This window comes from Canis lupus, chromosome 1 (genome assembly GCF_003254725.2).
Source record: "Canis lupus dingo isolate Sandy chromosome 1, ASM325472v2, whole genome shotgun sequence".
NCBI classification, from domain to species: Eukaryota; Metazoa; Chordata; class Mammalia; order Carnivora; family Canidae; genus Canis; species Canis lupus.
The window spans coordinates 98,892,088-98,908,625 of NC_064243.1; the positions used below are offsets into that span (position 1 = coordinate 98,892,088).

Below are 16,538 nucleotides of genomic sequence, written 5' to 3' on the forward strand. Positions count from 1 at the left end.
CTGGGTAACCCACAGTTGTGTCTTCAGCCTGCCAGTCTATTCTGCATCGTGGACGGCTGCTAATCCCTGCAGTGAGTGCTCCCCTCGCATCACTCTGTGATTCCATCTTGCATACCTTCCATGGCCTCAGGGTCGCCGCCCCGTGTGTGCCGGCTTCGGCCTGCATCCTGAGCCCCCAGCTACCATGGCGCCAGTCTGAGCCATGCTCACTGCTGTGGCCTGCTGGTTTCCCTGAGTGCGAGATGGTGCTGTTGTTATTCCTGTGCGTTGTTCGGGGATGTGGTCTGAAGCCTTCAGCTGTGTAGGTCACAACCTGCTCCACCTCCTTGCCCCCGCCGCTGGTGACTCCATGTGGTCCACCTGGGTGGTGCCCTCACAGGTTCGCACTGACTGTCCCCTCTGTCCGCAGGTCTGCTGCCTTTGCTGCCTTGTCCACCGTCTTGCAGCACTGCCTCCTCCCTGAAGGCCTCCTGGCCTGCTCCCCACCATCTCCTCCAGCACCATGGCCACGGGCCCTTTGAGGCAGATGAGGGCTGTCCTGGAGCTTGCTTGTGCCCTGTGCCTCACTACTTGGTTGTCCTATGACTTGAAAATTGACACAAAGTTCCCAGTTAATGATCACTTTTGCATGAGGAGCCACTCCCAGTCCCTGTGACTGTCCTCTTAGCTCAGCAGGAGGTACCAGTCTCTGGGCCGTGGCTGGCAGGCCTGGATGGCTGGCAGGCCTGGACGTGCATGTGCACACGCTTGCATGCATCACCGCGTTGAGCTGTCTGGCCTTGGGACAGCCTCTAATGGTTGACCCCACACCCAGTGGGATGTCCACACTCCAATTTGAGGCTGTGCGTGTAATTGGCCCTGGCCACCTGGTTGGGCTTGTCTGCAGGCTCAGGGGGAAGCCCTCAGCTGGCCGGGGCTCTCCAGCACACCTGCCCTGTGGGTCAGGTCCTTGCTCTGCTTCCAGAAGTTAGGTAGGTTTTGCTTACCCCAGGCTGCTGTGCAGCTAGGGGTCAGGGCCACTGCCCAGGCTGGGCAAGTCCTGTGTAGACTTTTTATCTACTGAGACAGAAGAGGACAGCACCCGGAGTCTCAGAGCAGAGCTGACTTGGTTTGAAAAGAAATGGGCGTTTTCACAGAATGCTGACCCCAACCAGACTGTGCTTCCTTTAGCCAGGCCCCACCAGCTTTCTACGGTTTGGTTCTTTATGTCAGAAGGTGGTCCTGTGCAGTAACAGCCTTCCCCTTATGCCTGTTTTCCCAGTTTTCTTGGACAGAATTCCTAGGTTTCATCTCAGATAGTGAAATAAGTGAAAATGCCCGTTTCTTTCAAGAAATAAAGACATCAACTCTTCCTTCTTCAAGAGCCCTCCCAGTGAGCAGGGAGGCTGTAAGGAGTCTGCATGGGGTAGCCAGTGAGGGGGGAGGCCCATGGGGGTTGTCCTGGTGACTGGTCTTGGGCCTAGGCTGAGACTGGTCGGCTACACCATGCCAGGTGTACCCGCCTCCTCCCTGGGAGCCCTCCCTTGGCCTGGGGTGGGGGTGGGGATGGGGATGGGGTGGGGATGGGGGCATCTTCTCCCCTCTGGGCCTGGTGGGGTTAGGGCGTCCTCTCAGCTCTCCTCCAGACACTGGGCAGGTGGGCGGGGTCTCCCGCTGGGGCACACACGCTGGTCTGTCGACTGGTTCACCTTCCCATCTCCTCTCTTGGCCCACACCTGGGCTCACACCCTCCCAGGCCGCCCTGGCCTGTTTCTCCATCTGAAGTGGGGCAGAGGGGTGCTATGTGGGCCTCAGATCTGCCCTGGTCCTAGGACAGGACTTCTCTGCCCCACTCCTGGGTCAGCAGCCTGACTCCCGAAAGGGTCCATGCTGCTGGGGGTCCCAGGGCCACCTCATCGTCTGGGTCATTCCTTGCCTGGCCCCACTTGGCCATCAGCCCCACCTCACTCCTCCCTGGCTCTGTTCCCACCTGACCACTAGCCCTGCTGCCCTGTGTAGCCCTCAGGTGTCCTGCACTCCCTCGTCCATGGCCCACCCCCTGTATCCCCCCCAACCCTAGTGTCCCCACCGGGGTGTCCTCCTCAGGGCTTGCAGGCGGCGGCCTCTGTCTTACGAGAATCTGGTCTCTGCGCAGGCGTTTGGACAGGCGCACACGAACCACAAGAAGGTGGCCGCGGATGGTGAGAGCCGGGAGGAGAGTCTGATCCAGGAGTCGGCCTCCAAGGAACAGTACTACGTGCGAAAGGTGCTGGAGCTGCAGACGGAGCTGAAGCAGCTGCGGAACGTGCTCACCAACACACAGTCGGAGAATGAGCGCCTGGCATCCGTGGCGCAGGAGCTGAAGGAGGTACCGGCGAGCCCAGGGGAGGGCAGGGCAGGTGTGTCGTGCCTTCCGCATGTGGCCATCCTCAAGGGGGGTGAGCGAGCTCGGGGCAGTGGGTGTGGCCTGGAGTCTGTGGGGGCTGTTCTGGCCGTGGCCTAAGGCCCCTGGCTTCTCATCAGCAAGAGCGAGGGGCCTCGTTCTGGGCCACGGGGACCTGCTCTCTGCCCTGTGTACTTTGGGGGCAGGGACAGCCAACCAGATGGACGGGTGGTTCTGAGGTCCACGCTTCGACATCAGGGCCACCCGAGGCTGGCAGGGGGCTCCTGTGGTGTGAGACGCAGCCCAGGGGCTGGCAGCAGTGGAGAACGGTCACCTACCCTGGCTTGGGGTCACAGTTCATGCAGGTCTGCAGGCCTGGGAAGAACTGGGCTTGGATCCAGGGGGTGGGCAGGCCTCAGATGTGTGGAGCCAGAGTTCGTGAGTTCATTTCTTCCCGTGGGATTACCGGGATTACCACGGTGGGGGTGAGGGGAGGGCCTCTGGGAATGCAGGGTGACCTCACCAAGGTGGTTGCAGCCTCGCCCCACCAGGTGGCCTCACCTGGCCAGGGCTGTTTGGCTCCTCATGTCTGAGCCATGGGGAGAGCCCCGGTAAGCTGCTGACTCCTGGCTTTGGGTGTCAGGACATGAGCTCAACTGGTCCTGTAGGAAGCAGGTTTGTGGGGCTGGGATTCCTGTCATTCCTGTTGGTGCTTCAGGAGGAAGCCGGCCACTCCCCACCCCATGCACGCTCAGCCACCTTTTTCTCTCAGGGCCCTGCCTCCCGCCCCACAGGCCCAGCCCCATCCGCACCCTGTTCCTATCGCTCTTATGCTGGTCCTGGGCATGTGGCTGCCCTGAGCTGCTGTGCCAGGCTCCCTCCTGGCCTCTGAAGTGGCCGTCCCCTCTCCCCATGAGGCTGGCACCCACGGCCAGGCCTGGTGGAGGAGCCAGGACTACATGCATGTAATGACATGCACTGCCCCCAGGAGGCCACTCTCCACCTGCCTTGGTGTGACGTGCAAGCTGTGCGGGGTCTCCCCCTGGGGCATCCCCTCTTTGAGGGTAGCTGTAGTTCCCAGTGCCCGGTCCAGCTGCCATGCCCATTTCATGCTATGCCAGCTGTACCATGCCCTCTGACCAAACCCCAACAGCTTAATGCCGGCTTTCCGGGAGGACCTCGTGGCCTCTGTAGTGCAATTTGTGTGAGGTGTGCTCAGCACATGGGATGGTTCCAGCTGCTCCAGAACTTGTCCTTTCGGTGACCCTGTGGGGGTGGGGGGAACTAAGGAGCAGGTGGTTTGTCCGCATGCCTAGGGTTGGGCTGGTAGCCCTAGGTCCTGACCTCTGACCTCTTCACTTGTGTGGATGGGCCCAGCTAGCATCTGTCCTGGGACAAGGCCTTGAGACCCATTTTGGAGATGGAGAAGCAGAATCTGGGGTGGCTGGGGAGCAGTTGGTTGGAGGCAGTCAGGTCTGGTGCACAGACTGAGGCCTTCCAGGGATTCGCTGGGGGAGGGGAAGGGGGTCCTTGTTTGGCAAGGGGGGGCTGCCCTTGAGAGGCTGGGCTGGAGGCAGTCCACCTCACCTGCCCAGTGGGGCCCTCCCAGGTGACCTTTCTGCCCAGGGGCCCTGTCCTTGCTGCCCCAGGTGGACTGCACGTGCCTTGAGCCCTGGAGTAAATGACAGACATCCCAGTGGAATTCTGTGCCCTGGAACCCAGGGCAGGAGCCAGGGAGGCTTGGTTGCTGCCTGGTGGTGCCTGGAGCTGGCTGGAAGGGCGGGTAGGGGTCAGGAGCAGCCTTGCCAGGCTCCAGGTGGGGGTTGTGGTGTGTAGGTGAGGCAGCAGGGGTGGAGTCCCACACAGAGGAGGAAGAGGGTGGGTCTCCTGGGAACCGACCCCACCAGGAGGTGCACAGCCCCCAGGGGGTTGGGGGTCTAGGCCGCGTGTCTACAGGTGGACCCCCTGCCTGGACGGCTGGCTCAGGTGAACTCAGGCCAGCCTTGGTCTCTGCAGCTGCACACGGGACACACCTGCCAGGTGCTTGGGGGTCTCTGGACCAGGAGAAGGTCCCTGGCTGCCCCCTCCTGTCCCCGCCAAGGGCCGGCCCTCCTTCTGGCCACAGCAGCTGTGGCAGCATCCATGTCCCTGCAGATGCCACATTGCTTGACCAGACCAGCTGCGGTGTCTGCCTGGAGACAGCAGGTCCCGCCTGGGCTGTTGCTGCTAACCTGCCTAGAACCTGCTGGGGTGGGAGGGGAGACACCCCCCCCCCAAGCCCCAAGACCCCTCCATGTCCTTTGGCTGGCTTGTGCAGTTGTCACAGGCCCCTCGTGAGGGCTGGGCCCTGTATTCCCTGTCCTGCTACTCTTTCCCCATACCCAGAGTCCAGTGGCCATGCTCCAGGTGGCAGGACCCATGGCCTAGGGCATCAGCACTGCTTTGGAACCTTCCAGGCAGGGAGTCTCCTTGGCATGACCTCACTGCTCACCCCCCATACACCCACTTGGGGGCCTCAGTCCTTCTTGGGGTGGACAGGGCTGGTGAGTAGAGGCCTGGCTTGGCCCGTGTGAGGACAGCATTTTGCCCAGAGTGCGTGGGTGTGTGTTTGTCTTTGCACAGTTCCATGTGTCCGTGCGTTCGCCTCTGCATGGTTTCCTCATGGAAGGGGAGGGTCTACTCCCACTCAGGGCGCCTGGGGGCTGAGGCATGAGTGTGCTAGGTGCCGGGTTGGAGGCTTCGAGGGCACGGAGAGGGAGCCTGCCAGGCCCCCGAGTTCTGGTCCTCCCGCGCCCACCTTCTCTGGCCTGTCAGGACAGGACGTCCCCTGCTTTCTGCCTGTGCCTGTCCTCAGGGCTGCAGTTGACAGGCCACCTGGAAGAAGATGCTTCTTTGGGGGAACCAAACCACCCAGTGGCCAGTTGGAACTGGTTTGAGTGCTCAGAGTTGGGCGTGTGCTTGGCAGAGTTGCCGTGTCCAATTTGGGCCCAAAATGCAGGCATCTGGGTCTCACGTCAGTGGATGGTGCTCCCTCGCCTGCCCTGCCACGTGGTGTTTGGGGCCAGCTTGTGAGCTGGGGACTCCCTTCACTGCCCACAGGACTCACGTGCCCTCTGTCAGCCCCAGGGCTTATGCTTGGAGGCTGTGCTGTCCCTGGAGGAGGGTGGGGTGACTTCTGGGGACCCCATAGACCTCATGGGCATGTCACACTGCATGGGGAAGGCTGGATCTGCCCAGGCCACAGGGGGAGCTGCTCATGGGTCTCACCACGGCCTGTGGGTCGTGATGTGCAAACCTGTGGCCTGGGTGGGTTTTAGGCCTTGGCTCCCACCCCTCCAGGGGCCACGTCAGGCCTTGTCCCACGAGTGTGGGCGAAGGCAAGGGGGATGGGCCAGCACGTACTCCATGTGCACGGGAAGTGAGGTAACTCACTCTGGGCCTGCTGAAGCCACAGCGCGCCATTGGCAGATGCTCTGCAGCATGCAGGTTACATTTCGGTCAAGGGCAAAGCCAGTGTGCAGCTTCCCATGTACAGCCTGGCGCTCGGTTCTGGGGTGCAGAGGGTCCAGGAGGTCAGGGTGGGCTGTCAGCATGGCCATTTGTTTCGGCACAGAAGGGAGCTGGCCCAGTGGACAGGGCTCGGGGAGCCACTCACTGCCCTGCGACACAACAGGACAGCCCAGAATGTCCCAGGATGGAGGCCAGGGGACCCAGCCAGGCCCTGGTCAGGGTGCTTGTGGCAGCAGGCTAGGAATCCCTGAGTCCTGGTTGCCACACTTGCCTCACGTCTGTGTTGACCCTGAATCCTCAAGCCCCTTCCCTGAGATAATCCACATCCCTGACTACTCACTTAACCTGTGCACACGTCAGGTACCATCCCAGGTGCACTCTGGATGCTCCGTCACTGCCCCCGGTGCCCGCCCCTTCTCATCCTCCTCTGCCTGCAGGTCGGTCTGTTCTGAACACCTGGAGTCACACAACCATAACCATGCATCTGGTCTCCTTCTCTTGTGGTGGGGGTCCCAGGTTCCTGCACGTCACAGCTGTGGCATCACCTTCTTCTTATGGCTACATGACACCCCATTGTGTGGACCGACCACGTGTTGTTTCCCTGTTTGTCAGGCGGGCTTCTGGGGAGTTTGCATACTTGGTACCGTGTGGACCTGCATTTTCGTTTCTCGGATACAAGCAGTGGGGCACGGTGCTGAGTCCGAGGGCACACCTGGGGCACACTTCCCGGCTCCCCAGGGCCCTAAGTCACTTTCGTGGCCACTGCCCACACAGATCAACCAGAATGTGGAGACCCAGCGTGGCCGCCTGCGGGATGACATTAAGGAGTACAAGTTCCGCGAGGCTCGCCTGCTGCAGGACTACTCGGAGCTGGAGGAGGAGAACATCAGCCTGCAGAAGCAGGTGTCTGTGCTTAGGCAGAACCAGGCAAGTATCTGGCTACGGCCTCCGTGCTCCATGGCACGCCCCTGCCTTCCCCACAGCCCAGCTTAGGGCCGCGTGGCGTGGATGCGGGGTGGGGGGTGGCCATGGGGTCCCCAGTCAGCCCCTGAGGAAACAAATACCAGAGGTGAAGCAGAGGGGACACCGGAGCCCAGGGGCAGGCTGTCCAGCTCCATCTGTCCACAGCAGTAGCAGGATGCACCCATGACCCCTGGAGCCCTGGACCCGTCCCTCCCACTGTCCGTGGTCTGCCAGCCCCTTGTCTGAGGTCCTGGCCAGGAGGTGCCGATGGGCAGTGAGGACCAGCAGGGACGTGTCAGGGCTCGGACACCCCGGCAATAGGTGGGATGAGAGAAGGCTTCTTTGACAGCGGGGTAAGGAAGGTCACTGCCACTGCTGATGGGACATCCAGGTGGTATCCCAGGGCCACACCTGCCACCTATGTCCCCAGGATCCCCTAACCTCCCTGGACGTTTCCATCTGTGTGGGGGGCATGGCCCGGGTGTTTATGTCGGCAGCATGACACCAGGCACAGAGCGCCTGCTTCGGGCCACACAACAGACTTGCCGTGATGCTGGACTAGGCCCTGGTGGCAGGTGGTGGAGGCTGGCCCCTCCCCGGGCCTCCCCCTGCCCCAAGTTGTGAGTCCCTAAGGTCCTCTCGGGCCCACATATAAGTGGTCTGTTCCTTATTTCTTGCACCAATATGACAGAATAAGAAATGTTTTTGTTTTTTTGGAATAAGAAATGTTTTTTTTAAATTTCCCATAGACTCCCAAGTCCCCACTGCAGGCACTGGTGTCTGTCCGCACTTACCCCCTCATCCACCTCCAGATACATGCAGCTCTGGATTCTTTCCCCACCTCCGCTTCCCCTGGGGAGCCTCCGGGTCGGGGTCCCTCTGGATTCCGGAATACAAGTGATGGTCGTGGTACATGTTTTATATTTGTTAAAATATTCAATTAACAATTAATGTTCACTAAGTAACTTTGTGGAATCTACAGTCAGGACGCAGTTAGTAACATTGTAAGTAGCCTGACATCTGCAGCATTTGCAGCAGAGACATGCGTTCTGGTTTCCGTGGCATCTGTGGCTCTGAGGAGCATCCTGGCTCTGCTGACAGTGGCGCTCTGAGCCCTGTTGTTGCCTCCCCTTTGTGCAGGCACAAGACGCTGTCGCTCTTTCCCCAGGTGGAGTTTGAGGGCCTCAAGCACGAGATCAAGCGTCTGGAGGAGGAGACTGAGTACCTCAACAGCCAGCTGGAGGATGCCATCAGGCTCAAGGAGATCTCGGAGCGGCAGCTGGAGGAGGCGCTGGAGACCCTAAAGACGGAGCGGGAGCAGAAGCTCAGCCTCCGCAAGGAGCTGTCACACTACATGAGCATCAACGACTCTCTCTACACCAGCCACCTGCATGTCTCCCTGGATGGCCTCAAGCTCGGTGACGACACAGAGGCCCTGGCCAACGGCTTCGAACATGCCAGCCTGGCCAAGCTGCCGCTGGACAACCGGACCTCCACGCCCTCCAAGGACGGTCTCGCCCCGCCCTCCCCCAGCCTGGTGTCTGACCTCCTCAGCGAGCTCAACATCTCTGAGATCCAGAAGCTGAAGCAGCAGCTGATGCAGGTGCGGGTGGCCAGGGTCGTCCCAGCCACAGGGCCTTGAGGCGGCTGTGCACATTCCCTGCTCCAGCTCTGCTCTCATGGTGCCCCATTCCCCTCTTGCTAGTATTTATTATGGAGTCTACACTGCTAGCATCAGTGGAGCTGCAGAGCTGAGGGGAGGTACAGCCTGGGTTTCTGCAGGTTCCCTCCTGCTGCCTCATAGGGCTCACAGGCGATCTCCTGCAGCTGCGTCCTCTGGACATGTCATGTCAGAGTTTCCCGCCCTGTATAGAACAGAGTTCTGGGATCTGTAGCATGGCCCACCCCCATTTACCACACATCTCCAAGGAGGGGCCCATCGAGGCCCCACACATGGCACCCTCATTACACACAGCACAGACCTGCAGGGGGATAGCTGTGGTGCCGGCGGGGTCACCACTGGGTCTTTCTGGGCTCCGGTGGGCTGATGATGGGGCTCTTGTGCTCTTGCAGATGGAGCGGGAGAAGGTGGGCCTGCTGGCATCACTGCAGGACACACAGAAGCAGCTGGAGCAGGCGCGGGGGGCCCTTTCGGAGCAGCGCGAGGAAGTGAGCCGCCTCACAGAGAACCTTACCGCCCTGCGGCGCTTGCAGGCCAGCAAGGAGCGGCGGACAGCCCTGGACAGCGAGAAGGAGCGTGACAGCCATGAGGACGGGGACTACTATGAGGTGGACATCAATGGGCCTGAGATTTTGGCTTGCAAGTATCGTGTGGCCCTGGCAGAGGCAGGTGAGCTCCGCGAGCAGCTGAAAGCCCTGCGTGGTGAGCATGAGGCCGGTGAGGCCCGGCATGCTGAGGAGAAGGGCCGCCACGAGGCTGAGAGCCAGGCGCTCACTGAGAAGGTCTCCCTGCTAGAGAAGGCCAGCCGCCAGGATCGCGAGCTGCTGGCCCGGCTGCAGGCAGAGCTGAAGAAGGTGAGTGACGTTGCGGGTGAGACACAGGGCAGCCTGAGCGTGGCCCAGGACGAGCTGGTGACCTTCAGTGAAGAGCTGGCCAACCTGTACCACCATGTGTGCATGTGCAACAACGAGACTCCCACTCGCGTCGTGCTGGACTACTACCGAGAGGGCCCGGCTGGCGCTGGCCACTGCAGCCCTGAAGCCCGTGGGCGCCGCTCACCCGTCCTACCCAAAGGGCCGCCAGCCACGGAAGGTGGGGCGGGGGACAGCAGCCCCTCGCCCAGCCCCTCTCTGCCCTCCCCTCTCAGTGACCCACGCCGGGAGCCCATGAACATCTATAACCTGATCGCCATCATCCGCGACCAGATCAGGCATCTGCAGGCGGCCGTGGACCGCACCACGGAGCTGTCGCGGCAGCGCCTGGCCTCCCAGGAGCTGGGCCCTGCTGCAGACAAGGACCGGGAGGCACTCATGGAGGAGATCCTCAAGCTGAAGTCACTGCTGAGCACCAAGCGGGAGCAGATCACCACGCTGCGCACGGTGCTCAAGGCGAACAAGCAGGTGTGCAGCTGGGCGGGCCGGTCTTGTCCCTCCCTGGGCCTCGGACAGCAGCTCGAGGAGACGGAGGGCCCCTCCCCATGTGTCTCAACCCCCTGCCCTTTGTGTGTCTGACCCCCAGACAGCGGAGGTGGCTCTGGCCAATCTGAAGAGCAAGTACGAGAACGAGAAGGCCATGGTGACCGAGACCATGATGAAACTGCGTAACGAGCTGAAGGCCCTGAAGGAAGATGCGGCCACCTTCTCCTCCCTGCGAGCCATGTTTGCCACCAGGTAATGCCCACGGCTCTGGCCCCAGGTGGAAGCCCCCAGGGTTGTTGTCTGCAGTGTCGCCTGCACTTTGCATGCAACAGGAGGAGGCTGAGAGCCCACGGCCCAAGGTGGGCTGGCAGCGTGAGGGCGGAGTCCACCCTCAGAACCCGGCAGAAGTCTACAGATTCCCCAGGAAGGTTCCCTGCCTGACAGCAGTGGACCCTGGGGTGTGAGCTGCCAGCTGGGATTGAGCTGGGGAGGGCAGCCAGCTGTGGACGCGGCAGCCCAGGTGCCTGTGCCAGGAAGTCAGGGCAGGCCTGCCCGGGGGCCTGGGTTCAGGTGTTTGCGCTGAGGGGCACGATGCCCCCCTGCTGGCTGGTGTCGGGCAGGCACGGGCCCTCGTGGTCCAGAAGGGCCCTTGAGGCTGTGGGTGAGGTGGGGCTGGAATCTGGTCAGAGGCTGCTGTTCCTCAAGTTGTAGGATATTCCTGGCTTCCCCGGAGGCTCCCTGTCCTGGGGGCAGAGCTTGAAGGGGCCTCACGGTCAGTGCCTCACCCCGGGTGGCCTGGCCACCCTCGCTTCCGCGCCATTTCATTTAAGAACTTGGCTTCTCACACACAGCTGAGGTCAGTCACAGACTCAGGGAGGAAGGACAGGTGGAGGTGAGGGACGGACCTGGAGGGGGCGTTTGTCTCCCAGCCCCGTAGGGCGAGAGGACATGCGCACCTGCCTGTACTCTGCTTATCCGTCGGGTCACTTGCTAAGTACCTACTGTGCACCCATGGTTCCAGAAACAAGCTGGATCCTGCCTGGGCTCACCTGTGAGGGCCAGGCACCCCTCGGCCACCTGGGGCCTGAAGGGCAGGCACCACCTCCCAGTTCCCATGGTGGAAACCAGCTGGGGCGCACTTCCCAGAGAGCTGGGGGGCAGCCGCTTCCCTCCAGCCCAGTGAGTAGGACGCTTCGGAGCCCCCTCCCCCTGCCCAGGCCTCCCTCCGGTCCTCAGCCTTGCGCTGCTTCAGCCACGCCCTCGCCCCTGGTGCCCCCACAGGTGTGACGAGTACATCACACAGCTGGATGAGATGCAGCGGCAGCTGGCGGCCGCAGAGGACGAGAAGAAGACACTCAACTCCCTGCTGCGCATGGCCATCCAGCAGAAGCTGGCACTCACCCAGCGGCTGGAACTGCTCGAGCTGGATCATGAGCAGACCCGGCGGGGTCGCGCCAAGGCCACCTCCAAGGCCAAGCCAGGCACCCCGAGCGTAAGTCACACCTGCGCCTGTGCCAGCGACAGGGCCGAGGGTGCCGGGCTCACCACCCAGGTGCTCTGTGGCGAGAAGTATAACATTTACTGCGATTAGGGTTACGGGGGCCGCAGCTGCAGCTACCCTGCCGCACGTCACCCTCTGCTTCACCTCCACTAACCCAGCAGCAGTGGGACCGCGGTGCTAGGCTGGTCTTAACCGTGACTAATGCACAGAGGGAAGGACTTGGCCGAGGCGGTGCGCTCTTCCACCTGGACCCTGTGATTTCTGTGTCTGTCCTCAGCCCTTGGGACCCCTCCTGGCAGCCACTCTCCTGGTGGGGAGAGGGGTCACAGGGGTCAGAGCCGCGTGGCTTCCCGGGGCCCGTGCGCCGTTGGCTCCCGTGGGGTGTGGGGGGTGGACGGAGCCTGAGAGGAAACTTGCATGTTCCCTGCATGTGTGTAATGCAGCCCTGGTGCCAGAAGCAGTGTTAGGGGCCCCAGCCAGAGAGTCGGGCACAGTTTACAGAGAGGATTCCTTTGCAGTTTGTGTGGCATCTCACTGCACATTGTGTTTGGGACACAAGTCCACAGTCCTCCCCACACCCCGAGCCCCGCATCCTCCCGCCCAGGCACACATGCACACAGCACTACTCCTGCTCGCGTGGTGCACAGGTGCCTAGGCACCCGGGTCCCGAACTCAGCAGGTGCAGCCTCCCTGAGATCGCACACCCGTCAGGTGGCCTGCGGGGTGATGCACTGGCAGGACCAAGGCGTAGGGTTTTCTCATGAGAAAACCTTTGTAAGTGCCTGGCCAGACCCTATCCTCACAGGAAGCCCGTCCCTTCATAGGTAGGGTGTCCCTGGCCATCGGGGGGGGAGGGGCTCTTCACCCTCTGCCTACCATCAGACCCCCTGAAACAGGGCTCTGGACACCCCCAGTGAGGGGCTAAAATGAGGGACTCCCACATCTGTAGCCAGAGCCTCGCCCAGGACAGGAAGGGATCCTTAACAGCTACACAGACCTGGAGGTGGGGACAGGCAGCAACAGCGGCTGGACACCCCATCCCCAGAGGCTGCATCAGACGGAAGCAGGACTTCTCAGTATTTCTCTCCCTGTGGCCCTGTGGGGGTTAGAGGAATAAAGCTGCAGTCATTTCCCTGAAGAGCCCTGTGGCCAGAGGGCATCACGCAGCCCCTCACCCCACTCCCCCCTTGGGCCCCACCAGCTTCCAGGTGCAGTTCCAACCGCTTTGGCTTCGGCTGACCAGCAGTCAAGAGATGCGGGCCAGGTCGCGCCTGTCCCCAGCTCTGTACTGCTTTGCTGATGGGATGTCAGGTCTCAGATGCCCCCACCCCCTGGAGGGGTAGGCTGACCCCTCTGCAAGCAGGTCTTCCGGGGGCATGGCTGCCCGCTGGCCCTGCACGCCGCTTCTGCCCTCTGCCCAGCCTGGCCGCAGCTTCTCTCCATACCTGCAGGCGTCTTCCAGAGGCATCCGGGGCTGGCGGCCCCTCCTAACACATGCGGGTCTTCTCTGCCGCCAACTAACGCACCACATCCTGCCCAGCCAGAGCTTCGGTTGTCTGACTGGTGCCAGTTCTAACGCTGTCTTGTTTTCTCCCGTTTTCAGCTGTAGAGTAGCTGCCGGGAGGACTCGGCCGCGGCCCTGTCACGCTGCAGCCCCTCCCCCTCCCGTGGGCCCACGCAGAGGAAGGAAGGGCAGCCCAAAAGTCCACTTAGAAACGTGTTTGGATATGCCACTGCAGTTCTTTCCAAATTAGCATTCCCTGAGTGTTTAATGGCAGAGGAAAAAAAGCTTTAATTGAGAATGCCGCCAGCTGCTGCCTGGAAGGCCTTTGTGCCGCGCTGAAGAACCTGCTTGGACAGCGGCCATCAGGCTCGCTTAGAAACCCGCTAGAAACGCTCAACACTGGGGTCTCCCTGTTACAGATGCCCTTTTTTATCTGATCAACCTGTGCACTTTTGATATTTTGATATTATATTTGCTTCCTTAATCCCCCCATAGAGACGGTCTCAGATGCCGTGGTCTGTCTCGTGGTCCTGTAGCGCTCCACTTAGCTCCCGCCGTGTTGATCTGACATCAGCACGGGGCCCGGATGTGTTTTCCTAGCATGTAGCTCTAGGTTTAGGTGAAGGCCTCGACCCGGCAAAGAGCTCGGCGAAATGTATCCACGCTGTGGTTCAGCAGCCTTTTAGGTCAAACGGCATTATGGTTCACGTTTGAAATTACAGATCTTAAATGCCATGTTCATTAAGAAATCCAGGGTATTCCGATTCTGGGGTTTTTCATATTGTATTATTATTATTCTTAGGAATAGTTCAATGTAACAAGAAGAAAACTTGACCTTTGCTCTGGTTAAACAGTAATAGGCACTTGAAAACAAAAAATAAATTATTGAGTGAGTAGTATTACCTACAAATTCCAGAATCTTCTGGGTTTTAGGACATTGGGAAGCATGACTGATTAACAGAATTTTATACAACTGTACCAGTGAAATTCCAAATTGGAATTGTTTTGTTACTCTGGTTTTTGTGCCAGATTGTGGTACACTTAGAAAATCCTACAGCCGTCAATTTTCAGGGTGTTCTGTTTCAACGCCTTTTTGTTAGTAATTAATCATTGCCAGCAGTGCCTTCATCAGTGAAGGGAGGTGTCCCAGCACAGGGTGAGCTCTAAATGGACAGTGCAGAGCTAGACGGGGATGTTGAAGGCCAATGTGGAGCAGCAGGTGTGAACAGGCGCACGCCTTCACGCCGGAACCTGGGCATCTTCATCGAGGGAAAGAAAACAGCAATTGTGCAAAATTCTGTTAGTCAGTGATTCTTTACCGTGTGGATCCTTGCAAATTCAGGAGCTGAGAAAAGGAAAGTGAACACACGCCCGTCGTGTGTGCTTTGGGAACCAAATGGACCTGCGGGACAAGCTGAGCAAGTGGTGCGAACAGCATACCACGTTTGTGAAGAGCGGGGGGCGGGGCGCCGGCAGGGGCTGCCGCAGCGTTCTTTGCAGATGTGAGGGAGAGACGTTCTATATTCTCTTGCTTGGTGTAACTAATCACTGTTAGTTTCAGGAAACAGAACTCAATAAAGCCCCCGGGCAATCCCGGGCTGTATCCCGTGGGGTTTGCTGAGTGAGGCGGTGCCTCGGTAAAATTGGTACTCAGGGAGGAAGAGCGCATCCTCCCTCCTCCAAAATAAAGGACAAATTATAATAATATAAAAGTAGCAAGAATAAAAGAATTCTGTTTCCTGGAATAAACATTTCTTATTCCTAGTTCTAGGGACCCCTGTTCTCACCTCTGTTACAGTGTTGATTCATAAGAAATAATGTTACATTTACGATAACTTCATCTGTATGGGGTATTTATTTGCAATGACGTCTGAGTACTGTATTTTTTTCTGTGCATTATCTTAGTGTCAGAATGTTGTCTTTATTTTAAGATCATATGCATGTTCTCCTGCCAAGGAACCTTTACACAGACACAAACAAACATCCTTCAGATTCTGAGAAAGTGAGGCAGAGCATGGAAAGGAGTAGGAAGGAGCATTTGGTCTCGACTTGGGACATGGCCGTGCGGCACGGATGTCTGAAAAGCCAGTGCACATAGGAACTGTGGGCCTGGTAAGGGTCACGTTGGTAGGACCAATAAATAAAGAATAATACAAAAGCACAAGACTTGTTCTCTGTGGCTGCTCTGACCCCTACTTCTGGTGATGGGGGGTCCAGCCAGGCAATGTGATTCCAGGGCCTGAAACACAACCAGTGTGTCAGTAACCCTGGGGTAGGAAGTGGAAGCAGCCTGGGGCCCATTTCAGGAGGTGTGGGCAGAGGGGAGGCATGGGTCTTGGGTGTCATGAGTACCCAGCAGTGTGGCACTAAGGACACTCCACCTTTGCTGTCCCTCCCAAGGAGCAGAGATTTGGATGAGGTGGGGTCCTTTGCTGTCCAGATTTGTGCTGTGTGACCCCGGGGGTCAGTAGAGTCAGGCAAGAATTCCTGGTTGTTGCAAAGCTATGTTCACCTGCAGGAATGTTTGTGAGGCTTGCTGAGCCTGTCCTGGCGTGAGCTGATGGGCAGATCCTGGCTGAGGGAACGGGGTCCTGGGGGCGCTCTGGCACCGGTCCTTCTGCCCTCATCAGTCAGGCCTGAGGGACGGCCTCTTTCCAGGACGCCTCTTTCTACTCAAGGTCTCCACTTGACTGGTGCTCGCTGCAGGGCTCCTCCCTCAGGATCCCCGTCTGGCTTGGGTAGTGGCTGCCTGAACCCGTGTTCAGCTTGAAACCTTTTGAAAGAGACTCATTTTTCTAACTCAGCAGCTAGAAGGAATCTTGCTCCCCTGCTGCCCATGCCGCCCACCAGGCCCCTGGAACCGGTGGAAGACAGCCCATGACAGATCTGGAGGAGGAGGGGATATTGGCTGTGGGCTGGGCCGGGCAGGTACCATCTTGTGCACGGCGCATGTGACTGGCCCAGTCCCATCATTTGCTTATTTGACCCACAAGCACAGATGATGAGGCCTTCTCTATCCCTCAGCATGCTCTGGTTCTTCATTTCAGGGGTGGAGTGGCAGCCTCTTGCAGGGGATGGGGGGAGAGCAGTTGGCCTTGGCCTTCCTTTCAAGAAGGAATGTCTCCATTCCCACTGCCTCCTCCATCTCCCTGCAGTGGTTTTCACCCCAGTCCCTAGCCGGTTCCCAGAGCTAGAAACAACAGCTCCAGCTTAAAGACAGACCTTTGGTTGAATTGCCCTCTTTCAGTGCTCACATACCAGGCTGACTTTTTTCTGAGCCTGTTTCCCTTCTGTAGGTTAGGGATGATGGTTCTTGGCTCAGAGGTTACTGTGAAATTTCATCAAGCCCTGGGTAACTGGCATGTGGAAGGTGCTCAGGTGACAATGATGTGGTTCTTGCTGTGACTGTCGTCTTCCCCAGGGTCTGGGGTGCCAGGCCATGGAGCTGGGCCTTTGTCCTATGGGAGTATGAACTTAAGTCCGCTTTTTAACCAAACCGTTGTTGGCATTTAGGAAACGGCACCCGGGATCCCTGGGTGGCGCAGCGGTTTAGCGCCTGCCTTTGGCCCGGGGCGCGATCCTGGAGATCTGGGATCGAG

General features: G+C 59.3%; 1 protein-coding gene across 2 annotated transcripts in view; it reads left to right on the plus strand.

Annotated features, from left to right (window-relative positions):
• The window catches only part of BICD2 (BICD cargo adaptor 2), a 39,116-nt gene extending 24,013 nt beyond the window's left edge, over nt 1-15,103 (plus strand). Inside the window, exons 2-8 of one of the 2 annotated variants that reach the window (XM_025423663.3) lie at nt 2,135-2,347; nt 6,647-6,799; nt 8,004-8,438; nt 8,909-9,916; nt 10,035-10,186; nt 11,216-11,426; nt 13,039-15,103. In XM_025423663.3, the coding sequence (XP_025279448.1) occupies nt 2,135-2,347; nt 6,647-6,799; nt 8,004-8,438; nt 8,909-9,916; nt 10,035-10,186; nt 11,216-11,426; nt 13,039-13,044 (2,178 nt within the window). In that variant the 3' untranslated portion in view covers nt 13,045-15,103. Of the gene's footprint in view, nt 1-2,134; nt 2,348-6,646; nt 6,800-8,003; nt 8,439-8,908; nt 9,917-10,034; nt 10,187-11,215 lie in introns of both variants that reach the window. The other variant, XM_025423662.3, reaches the window with a different exon arrangement.
• The last annotated feature ends 1,435 nt before the right edge of the window (nt 15,104-16,538 follow it).